The following is a 13,743-nucleotide window of genomic DNA, read 5'->3' as shown; positions in this document are numbered from 1 at the left end:
TGATGTCTGGTGAGGACCTGCCCTCAGTCCAGCCTCTCTCAGCCTATTGTGGACAGTCTGAGCACTGATGGAGGGATTGTGCGTTCCTGGTGTAACTCAGGGTCCTTAGCGTATAACAGTTGTTATTGCCATCCTGTACCTGTCCTGCAGGTGTGATGTTCGGATGTACCGATCCTGTGCAGGTGTTGTTACACATGGTCTGCCACTGTGAGGACGATCAGCTGTCAGTCTTGTCTCCCTGTAGCACTGTCTTAGGCATCTCACAGTACGGAGATTGCAATTTATTGCCCTGGCCACATCTGCCTCCTTGCAGCATGCCTAAGGCACATTCAGGCAGATGAGCAGGGACCCTGGGCATCTTTCTTTTTGTTTTTCAGAGTCAGTAGAAAGGCCTCTTTAGTGTCCTAAGTTTTCATAACTGTGACCTTAATTGCCTACCGTCTGTAAGCTGTTAGTGTCTTAACGACCGTTCCACAGGTGCATGTTCATTAATTGTTTATGGTTCATTGAACAAGCATGGGAAACAGTGTTTAAACCCTTTACAATGTGAAGTTATTTGGATTTTTACGAATAATCTTTGAAAGACAGGGTCCTGAAAAAGGAATGTTTATTTTTTTGCTGAGTTTATATTATGTTTGATTTTATACTTAACACTCCCTAGTCCTTGCTGATAACAAGCATACCATAACATGATGCAGTTACCATCATACTTGAAAATATGAGTCCATCATTACTTTAAGGCATGAAAGTCAGTCAATCGCAAAATTTCAAGAACTTTGAAAGTTTCTTCGCCCTCCTTTCGGCAAATCTGATCACGACTCCATTTTGCTTCTCCCTTCCTATAAGCAGAAACTCAAACAGGAAGTACCTGTGCTAAGGACTATTCAACGCTGGTCTGACGAATCGGAATCCACGCTTCAAGATGGTTTTGATCACGCGGACTGGGATACATTCCGGATAGCTTCAGAGAATAATATTGACGAATACACTGAGACGGAGACTGAGTTTATCAGGAAGTGTATAGGAGATGTTGTACCCACTGTGACTGTTAAAACATACCAAGGCAAAGGGTGGCTACTTTGATGAATCTCAAATTATTCTATATGTGTTATTTCAGTTTTAATGTGTTCACTATTATTCCACAATGTAGAAAATAGTCAAAATAAAGAAAAACCCTTGAATGAGTAGGTGTGTCCAAACTGTTGACCGGCACTGTACTTTTTAGTCAAACTAAATTCTCTCTCTATTGCCTTTGACTATTGTTGTATACAATGAATGCCAACCTTAGTAAGCAGAAAAAGAGAACAACAGAACAAAAAAGAACACAACAGTAGTCTACTATAATAACTACAATGATAAGAGACCACTATTTTAGCCATTGTAGAGTAGGTTTTCCTCAAAGGCCAAGTTTGCTCTCCACCATCCTTGGTCCTTCTATGGGGTTAGGGTTTACGGCACACAGAAGAGCTGTACAATTGAGTACAACCAACAGAATCAGCCATCTCTGTAAAGCTCTGTAAAGCCTGGAGGGTCCCTCACCGTAAATAAACTGGCTATTAAATGTAATACCAATTGTTGTGTAAGAGAAAACACCACGTTGTTAAACATAGTGTTCAATTTCACATGTCAGAGGAAATATTGGGCTGTGTTCTTTAATGAGTCTCTAACTTTTTATATTTCCAATAAGGGAGTTATGAGCTCGATTATGCTCACTATTGGAAATTAAGGTACCTGACGCCAAAGGACAGGAAGCACAGAGAGGTAAATGTGTTAAAATATTATTTAAATGCATAATTCCTTCCTCCTTTCTGATAGTGACATCACATAATTGGTGAAAGCATGCTAGTGGAAAGGTTTATGACACCAATCCAGTAAATTCAGGCTACTACAATGACACTGGAGAGAATAGCAGCCGTTTTACGGGCTTCTGACCAATTGTGCTATTATGTGTGTTTTTTTTGAGCTGATCATAATTTATTTTGCACATGTTTCCCGCCTCATTTTCTATGACCGAAAATAGTTTCTGGACATCAGAACAGCGATCACTAACCTCGATTTAGATGAGGATTTTTGCTTCAATGAGTCGGAGGCAAATGACATACTGATCATCCCAGACCAGGCCCAAATTCCTGACACTCGAAGAAGGAAAAAGCGGCGCTATAGAGGCCGGTGTGTGGGATACCTGACGAGACCACGTCAGCGAGTGGATAAACCCCCTCTACCGTCCGTTATATTGGAGAACGTGCAATTACTGGAAAATAAACTGGACGAGCTCTGTTAGAGACTATCCTATCAACGTGACCTGAATAACTGTAATATCCGTTTCTCCAAGTTGTGGCTGAACAAGGACATAGAAAATATAAATCTAGCTGTTTTTTTCTATACATTGGCAAGACAGAACGGCAGCGTTGGGCAAACTCGGGGGGTGGTGTGTGTCTCTTTGTTTTCAACAGCTGGTGCGCTGTAAGAAAGTCTCGAGGTTCTGCTCACCTGAATATGAATATCTCATGATAAGCTGTAGACCACACCAAGAGAGTTTTCACCTATATTATTTGTAGCTGTTTACTTACCACCACAAACCAATGCTGGCACTAAGACCACACTCAATGAGCTGTATAGGGCCATGAGCAAACAACAAAATGCTCACCCAGCAGTGGCGCTCCTAGTGGCAGGTGATTTTACTGCAGGAAAACTGAAATCCTTATTACTTAATTTCTACCAGCATGTCACCTGATGCTAAGCTACAGGACTGTTTCGCTAGCACAGACTGGAATATCCACAGAAGATGCAATCTCTATTGCACTCCACACTGCCCTTTCCCATCTGGACAAAAGGAACACTTATGTGAGAATGCCGTTAATTGACTACAGCTCAGCGTTCAACACCATTGTGCCCTCCAAGCTCATCACTACGCTAAGGACCCTGGGAATGAACACCTTCCTCTGCAACTGGATCCTGGACTTCCTCACCGCCCCCAGGTGGTGAGGGTAGGCAACAACACATCTGCCATGCTGACCCTCAACATGGGGACCCCTCAGGGGTGCGTGCTTAGTCCCGTCATGTACTCCCTGTTCACCCATGACTGAGTAGCTGTGCACGACTTGACTAGCTGCATCATCGCTTGGTATGGCTGCTTGGCATCCACCATAAGGCGCTACAGAGGGTAGTGCATACGATCCAGTACATCACTGGGGCCGAGCTCCCCGTCATACACGTCCTCTATACTAGGCGGTGTCAGAGGAAAGCCCTAAAAGTTGTCAAATACTCCAGCTACCCAAGCAGTAACAGAGTGCCAAGTCTGGGACCAAAAGGCTCCTGAACAGTTTCTAACCCCAAGCCATAAGACTGCTGAACAGTTACTCAAATGGCTACCCTGACACGCACGCACGCACACACACACCCACACACATGCGCTGCTGCTACTCTGTTGATTATCTATCCTGATTGCCTAGTCACTTTTACCCATGCCTACATGTCAATATTACCTCAATTACCTCAACTACCTCGTACCCCTGCACATTAAGTCGGTATTAATCTTCCTATATTGTTTTTGTCTTTTATTATGTTACTATTTTCGTTTATATTTGTTCATACTTTTTAACTCGGCATTGTTGGAAAGGGCTCGTAAGAAAGCACATTACAGTAAAGTCTACACCTCTTGTATTCGGCACATGTGTAATACAATTCAATTCAATTTGAGGTTAGTGATTTATTTTAGGAAGTGTGGAGGAAGGATGCATTGTAAGAGTATTGAAACCGAACAAGGCTCTATAGTTTACAACCAAACGCTTTCTCCCTCCTTGATTAAAGATGAAATTATCATGTTTGTTTATACATGAGGCGGTTAGAGTCTCGGATAAAATCTCCCTGTATAATCTCTAGACGAATGACTGAAAAAGGTATATTTACTTTTTGGACAGTTAACCTTTGAATTATGTCTGATTTCTCTTTGGCCTGGGGATGAGATACACTTTAATAAGGGTTAAGAGCGTGTGAACTTTGACCAAATCTCAGTTGTGCGACACATTATCTGCAGAAATACAGACCAGAATGCAGTGTGAGTCAGTCAGAACAAAGCTAAGCTGAAACAGTCGGTCGCAACATTGATCATAACAAAGACCTTTCGTTGTGCTCTGAAAATGACTTTCCATTCCTTGTGAAAATACCAGCCTTGGAATTAAAATTCAATGTGCATAAGGTGCAGTAACGGTTGGGGAAGCTTGGCAGTCAGCCACATTTTGACCTCATGGTTTGGAGCTGTGGTGGCACAGCCCACAGAGAGAGAGAGAGAGGAGTGAGAGAGAGGCACAGAGAGAGAGGCAGAGAGCGAGAGCGAGAAAGAGGTTGACTGCAGTTCCATCACACACAATGCCCCTGAAAGGACCCCGGCGCTCTAGCAAAATTCTGCAGCTTCACCAACAATCAGTTGAACTCAAGTTCATCTATTTAGATTTACTCCCATTGTGTTTCGCACAGAATCTATCTAGCAATAGCGAGCGGGGGTAGGAATACAGGGGATTTATTGGGCTTTAAAAAGGTATTTACAGCCACATTTGTGGAGTGACTGCCGAGAGCAATGACTGTGAGGGGAGGGAAAAAATGGTAACTTTACGTTTGGCCCCTGCCACTCTGCTTCAATCAATCAAACCCAGTAGGTTTCATCGTCTGATGAAATCACAGAAATAGGATTATGTCTTTGTGAACGCCACAAACCAAAGACTAGGGCTGTTGTGGTGACCGTATTACCACCCCACCGGCAGTCATGAGTCATGACCGCAGTCAAATTCCACGTGACCATTGAGTCACGGTAATCACCTCTTATGCACTCTGGACATGCGTTGGCTAACGACATCCATCTAACCACTCTGATATCAATGCAAAATAAATTGAAAATCACATAAAACCATATCATGTTTTTAAAACTCACCTCACTGTGATCTATCAATTTGAAGAAAGATTTTCAACAATAGCTTGAAACTGAGTGGAAAACATGGTCATTGTGGATGTTGCTTCAAAGCCAAACAACAAAATAGACAGTGCTTTCTAAGGTGATGCATTTAAAACACTGCATGCAGAACGCCCATACCCATATTAGAGCTTATTCATACGCATAGACCTGAATATGAACCCCCCCAAATAAACTGAATTGAAATAATGATTGTGCCGTTATACAATATAGCCTAATAGCCTACCACATATTACACACAGAAGAAAAACATTTAAAAAAAATGGAATAGATTTAAGATGTCTTTGGCACATAATTGGTCCAGCTTATACTCCAAAATTAAAGAAATTATAGTAATCGCCTTTGAGTGCGGACTGTATTACAGTGCCTTGGGAAAGTTTTTGACCCCTTGACGTTTTCCACATTTTGTTACGTTACTGCCTTATTCTAAAATGAATTAAATATTTTAAAATGCCTACGCAATATACACAAAATACCCCATAGTGACAAAGTGAAAACAGTTTTAGAAAATTGCGCAAATATATTTGAAGTAAAAACAGAAATACCTTATTCACATAAGTATTCAGACACTTTGCTATGAGACTCGAAATTGAGCTCAGGGGCATCCTGTTTCCATCGATCATCCTTGAGATGTTTCTAATACTTGATTGGAGTCCACCTGTTGCAAATTCATTTGATTGGACATGATTTTAAAAGGCACACACCTGTCTACAGTACCAGTCACAAGTTTGGACACACTTACTCATTCAAGGGTTTTCTTAATTTTTACAATTTTCTGCAATGTAGAATAATAGTGAAGACATCACAACTATGAAATAACACATATGGAATCATGTAGTAACCAAAAAAGTGTTGAACAAATCTAAATATATTTTATATTTGAGATTATTCAAAGTAGCCACCCTTTGCCTTGATGACAGCTTTGCACACTCTTGGCATTCTCTCAACCAGTTTCTTCAACTAGTCACTTGGAATGCATTTCAATTAACATGTGTGCCTTGTTAAAAGTACATTTGTGGAAGTTATTTCCTTCTTAGTGCCTTTGAGCCAATCAGTTGTGTTGGGAGAAGGTAGGGGTGGTATACAGAAGATTGCCTTATTTGGTAAAAGACCAAGTCCATATTATGGCAAGAACAGCTTTGAAAGTTTCAGAAGATTGGCTTATTTGCTAAAATACCATTTACATATTATTGCAAGAACAACTTTGAAAGTTTATTTATTTGTTTTATCTATTTTTATTTAACCTTTATTGAACTAGGCAAGTCAGATAAGAAGAAATGAATATTTACAATGACGGACTACCCCGGCCAAACGCTAACCCGGACGACGCAGGGCCATTGTGCAGTCACAAAAACAATCAAGAGCTATGATGAAACTGGCTCACATGAGGACCGCCACAGGAAAGGAAGACCCAGAGTTACCTCTGCTGCAGAGGATAAGTTCATTAGAGTCAACAGCACCTCAGATTGCAGCCCAAATAAATGCTTCACAGACTTCAAGTAACAGACACATCTCAACATCAACTGTTCAGGAGGAGACTGCGAGAATCAGGCCTTCATGGTTGAATTGCTGCATAGAAATGACTACTAAAGGACACCAAAAAAATAATAGACTAGCTTGGGCCAAGAAACACGAGCAATGGACTTTAGACCGGTGGAAATTTGAACTTTGGTCTGATGAGTCCAAACTATAGATTTTTGGTTCCAACTGCCGTGTCTTTGTGAGACGCAGAGTAGGTGAACGGATGATCTCCGCATGTGTGGTTCACACCATCAAGCATGGAGGAGAAGGTGAGATGGTGTGGGGGTGCTTTGCTGGTGACACTGTCAGTGATTTATTTAGAATTCAAGGCACACTTAACCAGCACGGCTACCACAGCATTCTGCAGTGATACGCCATCTCATTTGGTTTGCGCTTAGTGGGACTATCATTTGTTTTTCAACAGGATAACAACACACCTCCAGGCTGTGTAAGAGCTATTTGACCAAGAAGGAGAGTGATGGTGTGCTGCATTAGATGACGTGGCCTCCACAATCACCCGACCTCAACCCAATTAAGATGGTTTGGGATGAGTTGGACGGCAGAGTGATGGAAAAGCAGCCAACAAATGCTCAGCTTATCTGGGAACACCTTCAAGACTGTTGGAAAATCATTCCAGGTGAAGTTGGTTGAGAGAATGCCAAGAGTGTACAAAGCTGTCATCAAGGCTTAAGGGTGGCTACTTTGAAGAATCTCAAATATAAAATATATTTTGATTTGGCTAAGACTTTTTTGGATACTACATGATTCCATTTGTGTTATTTCATAGTTTTGATGTCTTCGCTATTATTCTACAATGTAGAAAATAGTTTACATTTTTTTTTTTTAATATATAAAAAAACTTTAATGAGTAGGTGTGTCCCAACTTTTGACTGGAACTGTATATAAGATCCCACAGTTGACAATGCATGTCAGAGCAAAAACCAAGCCATGAGGTCGAATGAATTTCCCATAGAACTCAGAGACAGGATTGTGTCGAGGCACAGATTTGAGGAAGGGTACCAAAAAAAATGCTGCAGCATTGAAGGTCCCCAAGAACACAGTGGCCTCCATCATTCTTAAATGGAAGAAGTTTGGAACAACCAAGACTCGTCCTAGAGTTAGCTGCACGGCCAAACTGAGCAATCGGGGGAGAAGTGCCTTAGTCAGGGAGGTGACCAATAACTCGATGATCACTCTGACAGAGCTCCAGAGTTCCACTGTGGAGATTGGAGGACCTTCCAGAAGGACAACCATCTCTGCAGCATTCCACCAATCAGGCCTTTATGGTAGATTGGCCAGATGGAAGTCACTCCTCAGTAAAAGGCACATGACAGCCCACTTGGAGTTTGCCAAAAGGCACCTAAAGACTCTCAGACCATGAGAAACAAGATTATATGGTCTGATGAAACCAAGATTGAACTCTTTGGTCTGAATGCCAAGCGTCACGTCTGGAGGAAACCTGGCACCATCCCTATGGTGAAGCATCATGATGTCAGGGTGCTTTTCAGCAGAAGGGTTGGGAGACTAGTCAGGATCGAGGCAAAGTTGAAAGGAGAAAAGTACAGATAGATCCCTGATGAAAACCTGCTCCAGAGCGCTCAGGAGTGGCTTCGGGACAAGTCTCTGCATGTCTTTCAGTGGCCCAGCCAGAGTCCGGACTTGAAACCGAACTAACACCTGAAAATGTCCAACAATTGTTTATAGACAAATTATTTCACTTATAATTCACTGTATCACAATTCCAGTGGGTCAGAAGTTTACATACACTAAGTTGACTGTGCCTATAAACAGCTTGGAAAATTCCAGAAAATTATGTAATGGCTTTATAAGCTTCTGATAGGCTAATTGACATCATTTGAGTCAATTGGAGGTGTACCTGTGGATGTATTTCAAGGCCTACCTTCAAACTCAGTGCCTCCTTGCATAACATCATGGGAAAATCAAAAGAAACCAACCAGGATCTCTGAAAAAAATTGTAGACCTCCACAAGTCTGGTTCATCCTTGGGAGCAATTTCCAAACGCCTTAAGGCGTACCACGTTCATCTGTACAAACAATAGTACGCAAGTATAAACACCATGTGACCACGCAGCCGTCATACCGCTCAGGAAGGAGACGCGTTCTGTCTCCTAGAGATGAACGTACTTTGGTGCGAAAAGTGCAAATCAATCCAGAAAAACAGCAAAGGACCATGTGAAGATGCTGGAGGAAACAGGTACAAAAGTATCTATATCCACAGGAAAACGAGTCCTATATTGACATAACCTGATAGGCCGCTCAGCAAGGAAGAAGCTACTGCTCCAAAACTGCCATAAAAGAGCCAGACTATGGTTTGCAACTGCTCATGGGGACAAAGATTGTACTTTTTGGAGAAATGTCCTCTAGTCTGATGAAACTAAAATAGAACTGTTTGGCCATAATGACCATCATTTTGTTTGGAGGAAACAGGGAGAGGCTTGCTAGCCGAAGAACACCATCCCAAGCGTGAAGCACGGTGTTGGCAGCATTATGTTGTGGGGTACTTTGCTGCAGGAGGGACTGGTGCACTTCATATCGTGAGGAGGGAAAATTACGTGGATATATTGAAGCAACATCTCAAGACATCAGTTAAAGTTAAAGCTTGGTCGCAAATGGGTCTTCCAAATGGACAATGACCCCAAGCATACTTCCAAAGTTTTGGCAAAATGGCTTAAGGACAACAAAGTCAAGTTATTGGAGTGGGAATCACAAAGCCCTGACCTTCAATCTATTGAAAATGTGTGGGCAGAACTGAAAAAGCGTGTGCGAGCAAGGAGGCCTACAAACCTGACAGTTACACCAGCTCTGTCAGGAGGAATGGGCCAAAATTCACCCAACTTATTGTGGGAAGCTTGTGGAAGGCTACCCGAAACGTTTGACCCAAGTTTAACAATTTAAAGGCAATGCTACCAAATACTAATTGAGTGTATGTAAACTTCTGACCAACTGTGAATGTGATGAAATAAATAAAAGCTAAAATAAATAATTCTCTCTACTATTATTCTGACATTTCACATTCCTAAAATGAAGTAATGATCCTAACTGACCTAAGACAGTGAATCTTTACTAGGATTAAATGTCAGGAATTGTGAAAAACTGAGTTTAAATGTATTTGGCTAAGGTGTATGTAATCTTCCCACTTAAAATGTATGTAAATATGATATATCTATATAAACATTTTTATAAATAAGCAAACATTTCTAAAAACCTATTTTTGCTATTTTTTTGTCGATTGATGAGGGAAAAAAAGAGATGTAATCAATTTTAGAATTAGGCTGTAACCTAACAAAATGTGGAAAAAGTCAAGGGGTCTGAACACTTTCCGAATACACTGTATTATGATTACTGTATGGACTGGTTACCTTATGGTTGCCTTATCCTATGCTCCAATCTTTCTATCTATGAGTCTGGGAGATAACGTATAGGCCTAGGTGATGCTGTTGGTTCATTGATTGTGATTATAGAGTTAGCCTACAATTATGGTGCATTTGTATTTGATTTTTAATAGCCAGGTGAAAGCTCTGATCCCTTATTGATGTCACCTTTTAAATCCTCTTCAATCAGTGTAGATAAAGGGGAGGATAGAGGTCAAAGAAGGATTTTTGAGACATGAGACATGGATGGTGTATGTGTGCCATTCAGACGGTGAATCGACAAGACAAAATATTTAAGTGCCTTTGAACGGGGTATGGTAGTAAGTGCCAGGCAGACTGGTTTGAGTGTGTCAAAAACTGCAAAGTTGCTGGGTTTTTCACACTCAATATTTTCCCATGTGTATCAAGAATGTTCCACCACCCAAAAGACATCCAGCCAACTTGACACAACTGTGGGAAGCTTTGGAGTCAACATGGGCCAGCATCCCTGTGGAACGCTTTCGGCACCTTGTAGAGTCTATGCGCTGATGAATTGAGGCTGTTCTGAGGGCAAAAGGGGGTGCAACTCAATATTAGAAAGGTGTCCTTAATATTCTGTACACTCAGTGTGTATTAAATGGATTTATTAGACTTTTTTAAATGTAGGGGCCTAGACGTTCCAAAGTCTTGCATCAGTGGCTTGTAAGTGTGATGGTGTGGAGATGCTAAACAGAATTTTATGACCGCCGCAGTCCTACCAAAGACTTCTTCTTCTTCTCCGGTCAGATGAGACTTTGGCGAATCCTGGCCGATGAGTCGTGTCACCTTGTCTGCGAGCAACTGAGATTATATTGTGTTTGCGAGAAGCTGACCTTTTCCCGAGCAGCGTCCATTTTAAATAGGAAAATGATTGCCGTTCAGAGATATGGAGGCGCGGGGACGACGAGCCTTTCAATCAAGCCCGCTGTGACTGGATAAATGTTTCATTTTCACTTTGCATTAGGCAGATTGGAAGGATTGTGAGATTTGGGTTTCCCGGGTGTGACCGGTGAACAGGTTCTCCACAGGAAGCCATCTTTGTTTTTTTTCCCTGAATGCCAGCTGCCATGTGAGGACTGGCTTTCCTGAAAGGCAGGTTGGCAGGGCTGTGACACTTTTGTAATGACTGGATTAAAGGGTTCCGGGAAAATAACATTACATGGCGAGACTTTGGGCTTAAATAAACTCCCTGACACATTACACAATGAGTGACACAATGAGTTTAGAGGGCATCCAGCCTCTCTCAGGCACATGAGCCTACACTGTTGGGGTAGCATACGCTAACAAGCATGTAGATTAATGGAATCATTTCCATGTTTTCATATACAATGTACCAGGGGTGACTCAGTCCAAACCGGGACACCCAGTGATGTTTTCACTGTGACCATGAAGCATAATCAAAAGTTGAAAGTCTTTAACATACCAACCTTTTGTTCTGAATGACAGAAGGCATTTTAATTAATCGAAATCATGAATCCTTCTCCGATAACACCTCCAATCTGACCCTAATATGCAAACAGATAAGAAACAAGCCTCATGTTTACCTCGTATTCCTGCGAAAACTTTAGGTTGTCGTTGGCTTTCAAACGCTCCAGATGATCAGCTAGGTCCAGGATGGGGATCGGTGGGTGGCTGGCCATGCCTGTCAATCAAACGGGCGAGAGGTCAGTCGCCAGGGGTGAGGGGTCGATACCACGGTTACAACCAGTGAATCATTATAAAAGCAGCATGTGTGTAACAGGGGGATGGAGAAGTGGATCGTTGTTAGGCTATTTTTTCACTCAAAGCAGTGGCATGCTCATAGGAAGATATGGACAGGAAAGGAAGTCAATGAGAAGTCATCGAACAGACTTCCTGTAAAACTTCCTACTGTGAGAGAAGAATGTTATTCACACCGAAGCGGCCGGTGGGAGATAGCATGACGGAAGACATACTCACAAACAAACAAACCAAACCACAAACAAACAAATCACGAAGTTAGGCCAAGATGTTGTCTGCTTTGAGTGATGACATGTTACTAGGGGGTGTAATTTTTTAACTCCGCCTCCTGCGATGGATGACATGGCAATAAGTAACGTGTGGATTAGATGGGGGTGAGATTGACTACAAGTTTACGTAGAAAGGAGGAGGAGAGGGGGATGAAGGGAAAAAAACAGAACAAAACAAAAGAGAGAAAGAAAGAATGTGGTGAATGCATAAACAAGACCAACTAACTTGACAAATGGAGGTTACTGGGGTAACCGGGGTCACCTGAACCTGCGGAGGAAACGGCGGTATAAATAAAAAGTCTTAGAGGATCTTAGAAATGTGATGAATGTTTTGTTTTAGGGGTAGAAACCGTTGGGGAAGGTAACTGACGGAAACTAGAATTATACACTATCATCTAAATGTCACATAGATCTGTTAGTAACGCACACATTGACATGCTAGAAGCTAGCCTACGCCACCATGTGTAAATCGGTGGGAAGGACATGAAAACACTCAACAAAACAGAGCCGGGAAACAATTCGGAGACGTTGAAGAACTGAGTCAAGCGATCGCACAATCCTATCATAATGAGATCCATTCTGACCATCAGATATCCTACAAAGTCTGCAGGCAGGAAGTTTCACCTTGCATAAAAAAACTTTGGTGGACTTTACTTTGACAAGGTAGAACTGACATTGTAAATAGTGTTAGCACACAGGCTACCAAATGTATTCTGTATAAGTTGTTTGTGGTGAAGGTATGTGAGAGAACAGAGAAGAGAGCAGAGAAGGGGGGTTGTGTGGGGTTGACCGAAGTCACTATGTATGTCCAGGCTTAAACACAGCTCCCGAAACGTTGACTAAGGACAAGTGCTGTCACCCAGTACCAGATAGCAGAGGTTTCATAATAGCCGGGACACGGTGACGGTTTTCCCACTCTCCCGCCTGAGACAAGTGTCTGCAAGGGCAAGTCAGTGGTCTTTTCATCTACACTGATAACACAAGTGGGCATTAGCTAATGGAAAAAGCGAAAAAGCGGGGCCTCTTTTCTCCCGCACTCACTCGCTCTATTTCTCCAAGAGGGTGTTTCTATCACTCAAGACCCATTTTCAGCCGCCAGTTGACAATGGAACTACCACTCGCCGCGTGGCGCCATGCACACATCAAGCATCCTCAAGATGGAAATAAGCATTGAGGAGCAGCGAGGTGAGAGAGGGAGGAAAAGAGGGAGCGAGGGAGGGAAGAGAAACTAAGTCTAATGTAGCACCAATCAGAATTGGAGAAGAAGCTCTAAAAGAGAGAGACAAAGATGTTTGGACCGCTCGAGCAACTCGAGAGCCACTTTGAGAGGCTCTTTGGAAAATGAGAATGGTGTGCGAGACTAATCAAGATGGTTGTAGAGGATTCTGGAAATAGGGAAAGTGTGGTGGTTTAGATCACTCTGAAGTCCTCTTCTCAAAGTGAAAACGAGAGGGGGAAAAACGCCCCCTTTGCCAAGTTTGACATTTCCAGTAAATGATATAACGTCATTGAGAGTAGGGGTTTCATAAATATGCATAATCTTTCAAAAAAAATCTGCCTGCGGCTGGGATATTTTATTTCCTTTTCATATGAGCTGACCTGAAAAATGTGGCTTTGATATTACATTATTGTCAGTCCCCGAACACCTGTCCCACTGCTCTCCCTGCCAGAAGAACTCCAGTACCAAGTTGAGCGTGTCTCTTCACGCAAAAAAATAAAAAAATGCATTGGCTATCCAAGGGACAAATGGACTGTGACAGCCATCTTTTCTCCCTCGGCAACAAAAAGGGGTCACAGAACCAGGCAGCTCAGGCATAACCGCTGTTCACCTCGAAGGTCAAAAGGGAGGGGACGTTTGT

General features: G+C 42.3%; 1 protein-coding gene across 6 annotated transcripts in view; it reads right to left on the bottom strand.

Moving 5' to 3' along the window:
• LOC139416097 (receptor-type tyrosine-protein phosphatase delta-like) overlaps nucleotides 1–13,743 on the bottom strand; it is a 602,231-nt gene that overhangs the window by 36,249 nt on the left and 552,239 nt on the right. For 3 of the 6 annotated variants that reach the window (XM_071164375.1, XM_071164376.1, XM_071164378.1), the window contains 2 exons: nucleotides 12,111–12,152; nucleotides 11,441–11,538 (listed from right to left, as the gene is read on the bottom strand). In XM_071164375.1, the coding sequence (XP_071020476.1) occupies nucleotides 11,441–11,538; nucleotides 12,111–12,152 (140 nt within the window). The remainder of the gene's footprint in view (nucleotides 1–11,440; nucleotides 11,539–12,110; nucleotides 12,153–13,743) is intronic. The other 3 variants (XM_071164379.1, XM_071164380.1, XM_071164377.1) reach the window with 1 other exon arrangement.

The sequence above is a fragment of the Oncorhynchus clarkii genome, chromosome 9, assembly GCF_045791955.1.
Source record: "Oncorhynchus clarkii lewisi isolate Uvic-CL-2024 chromosome 9, UVic_Ocla_1.0, whole genome shotgun sequence".
Lineage (NCBI taxonomy): Eukaryota > Metazoa > Chordata > Actinopteri > Salmoniformes > Salmonidae > Oncorhynchus > Oncorhynchus clarkii.
The sequence above is the reverse complement of the archived record's forward strand: the minus strand, read 5'-3'. Positions and strand labels throughout refer to the sequence as shown.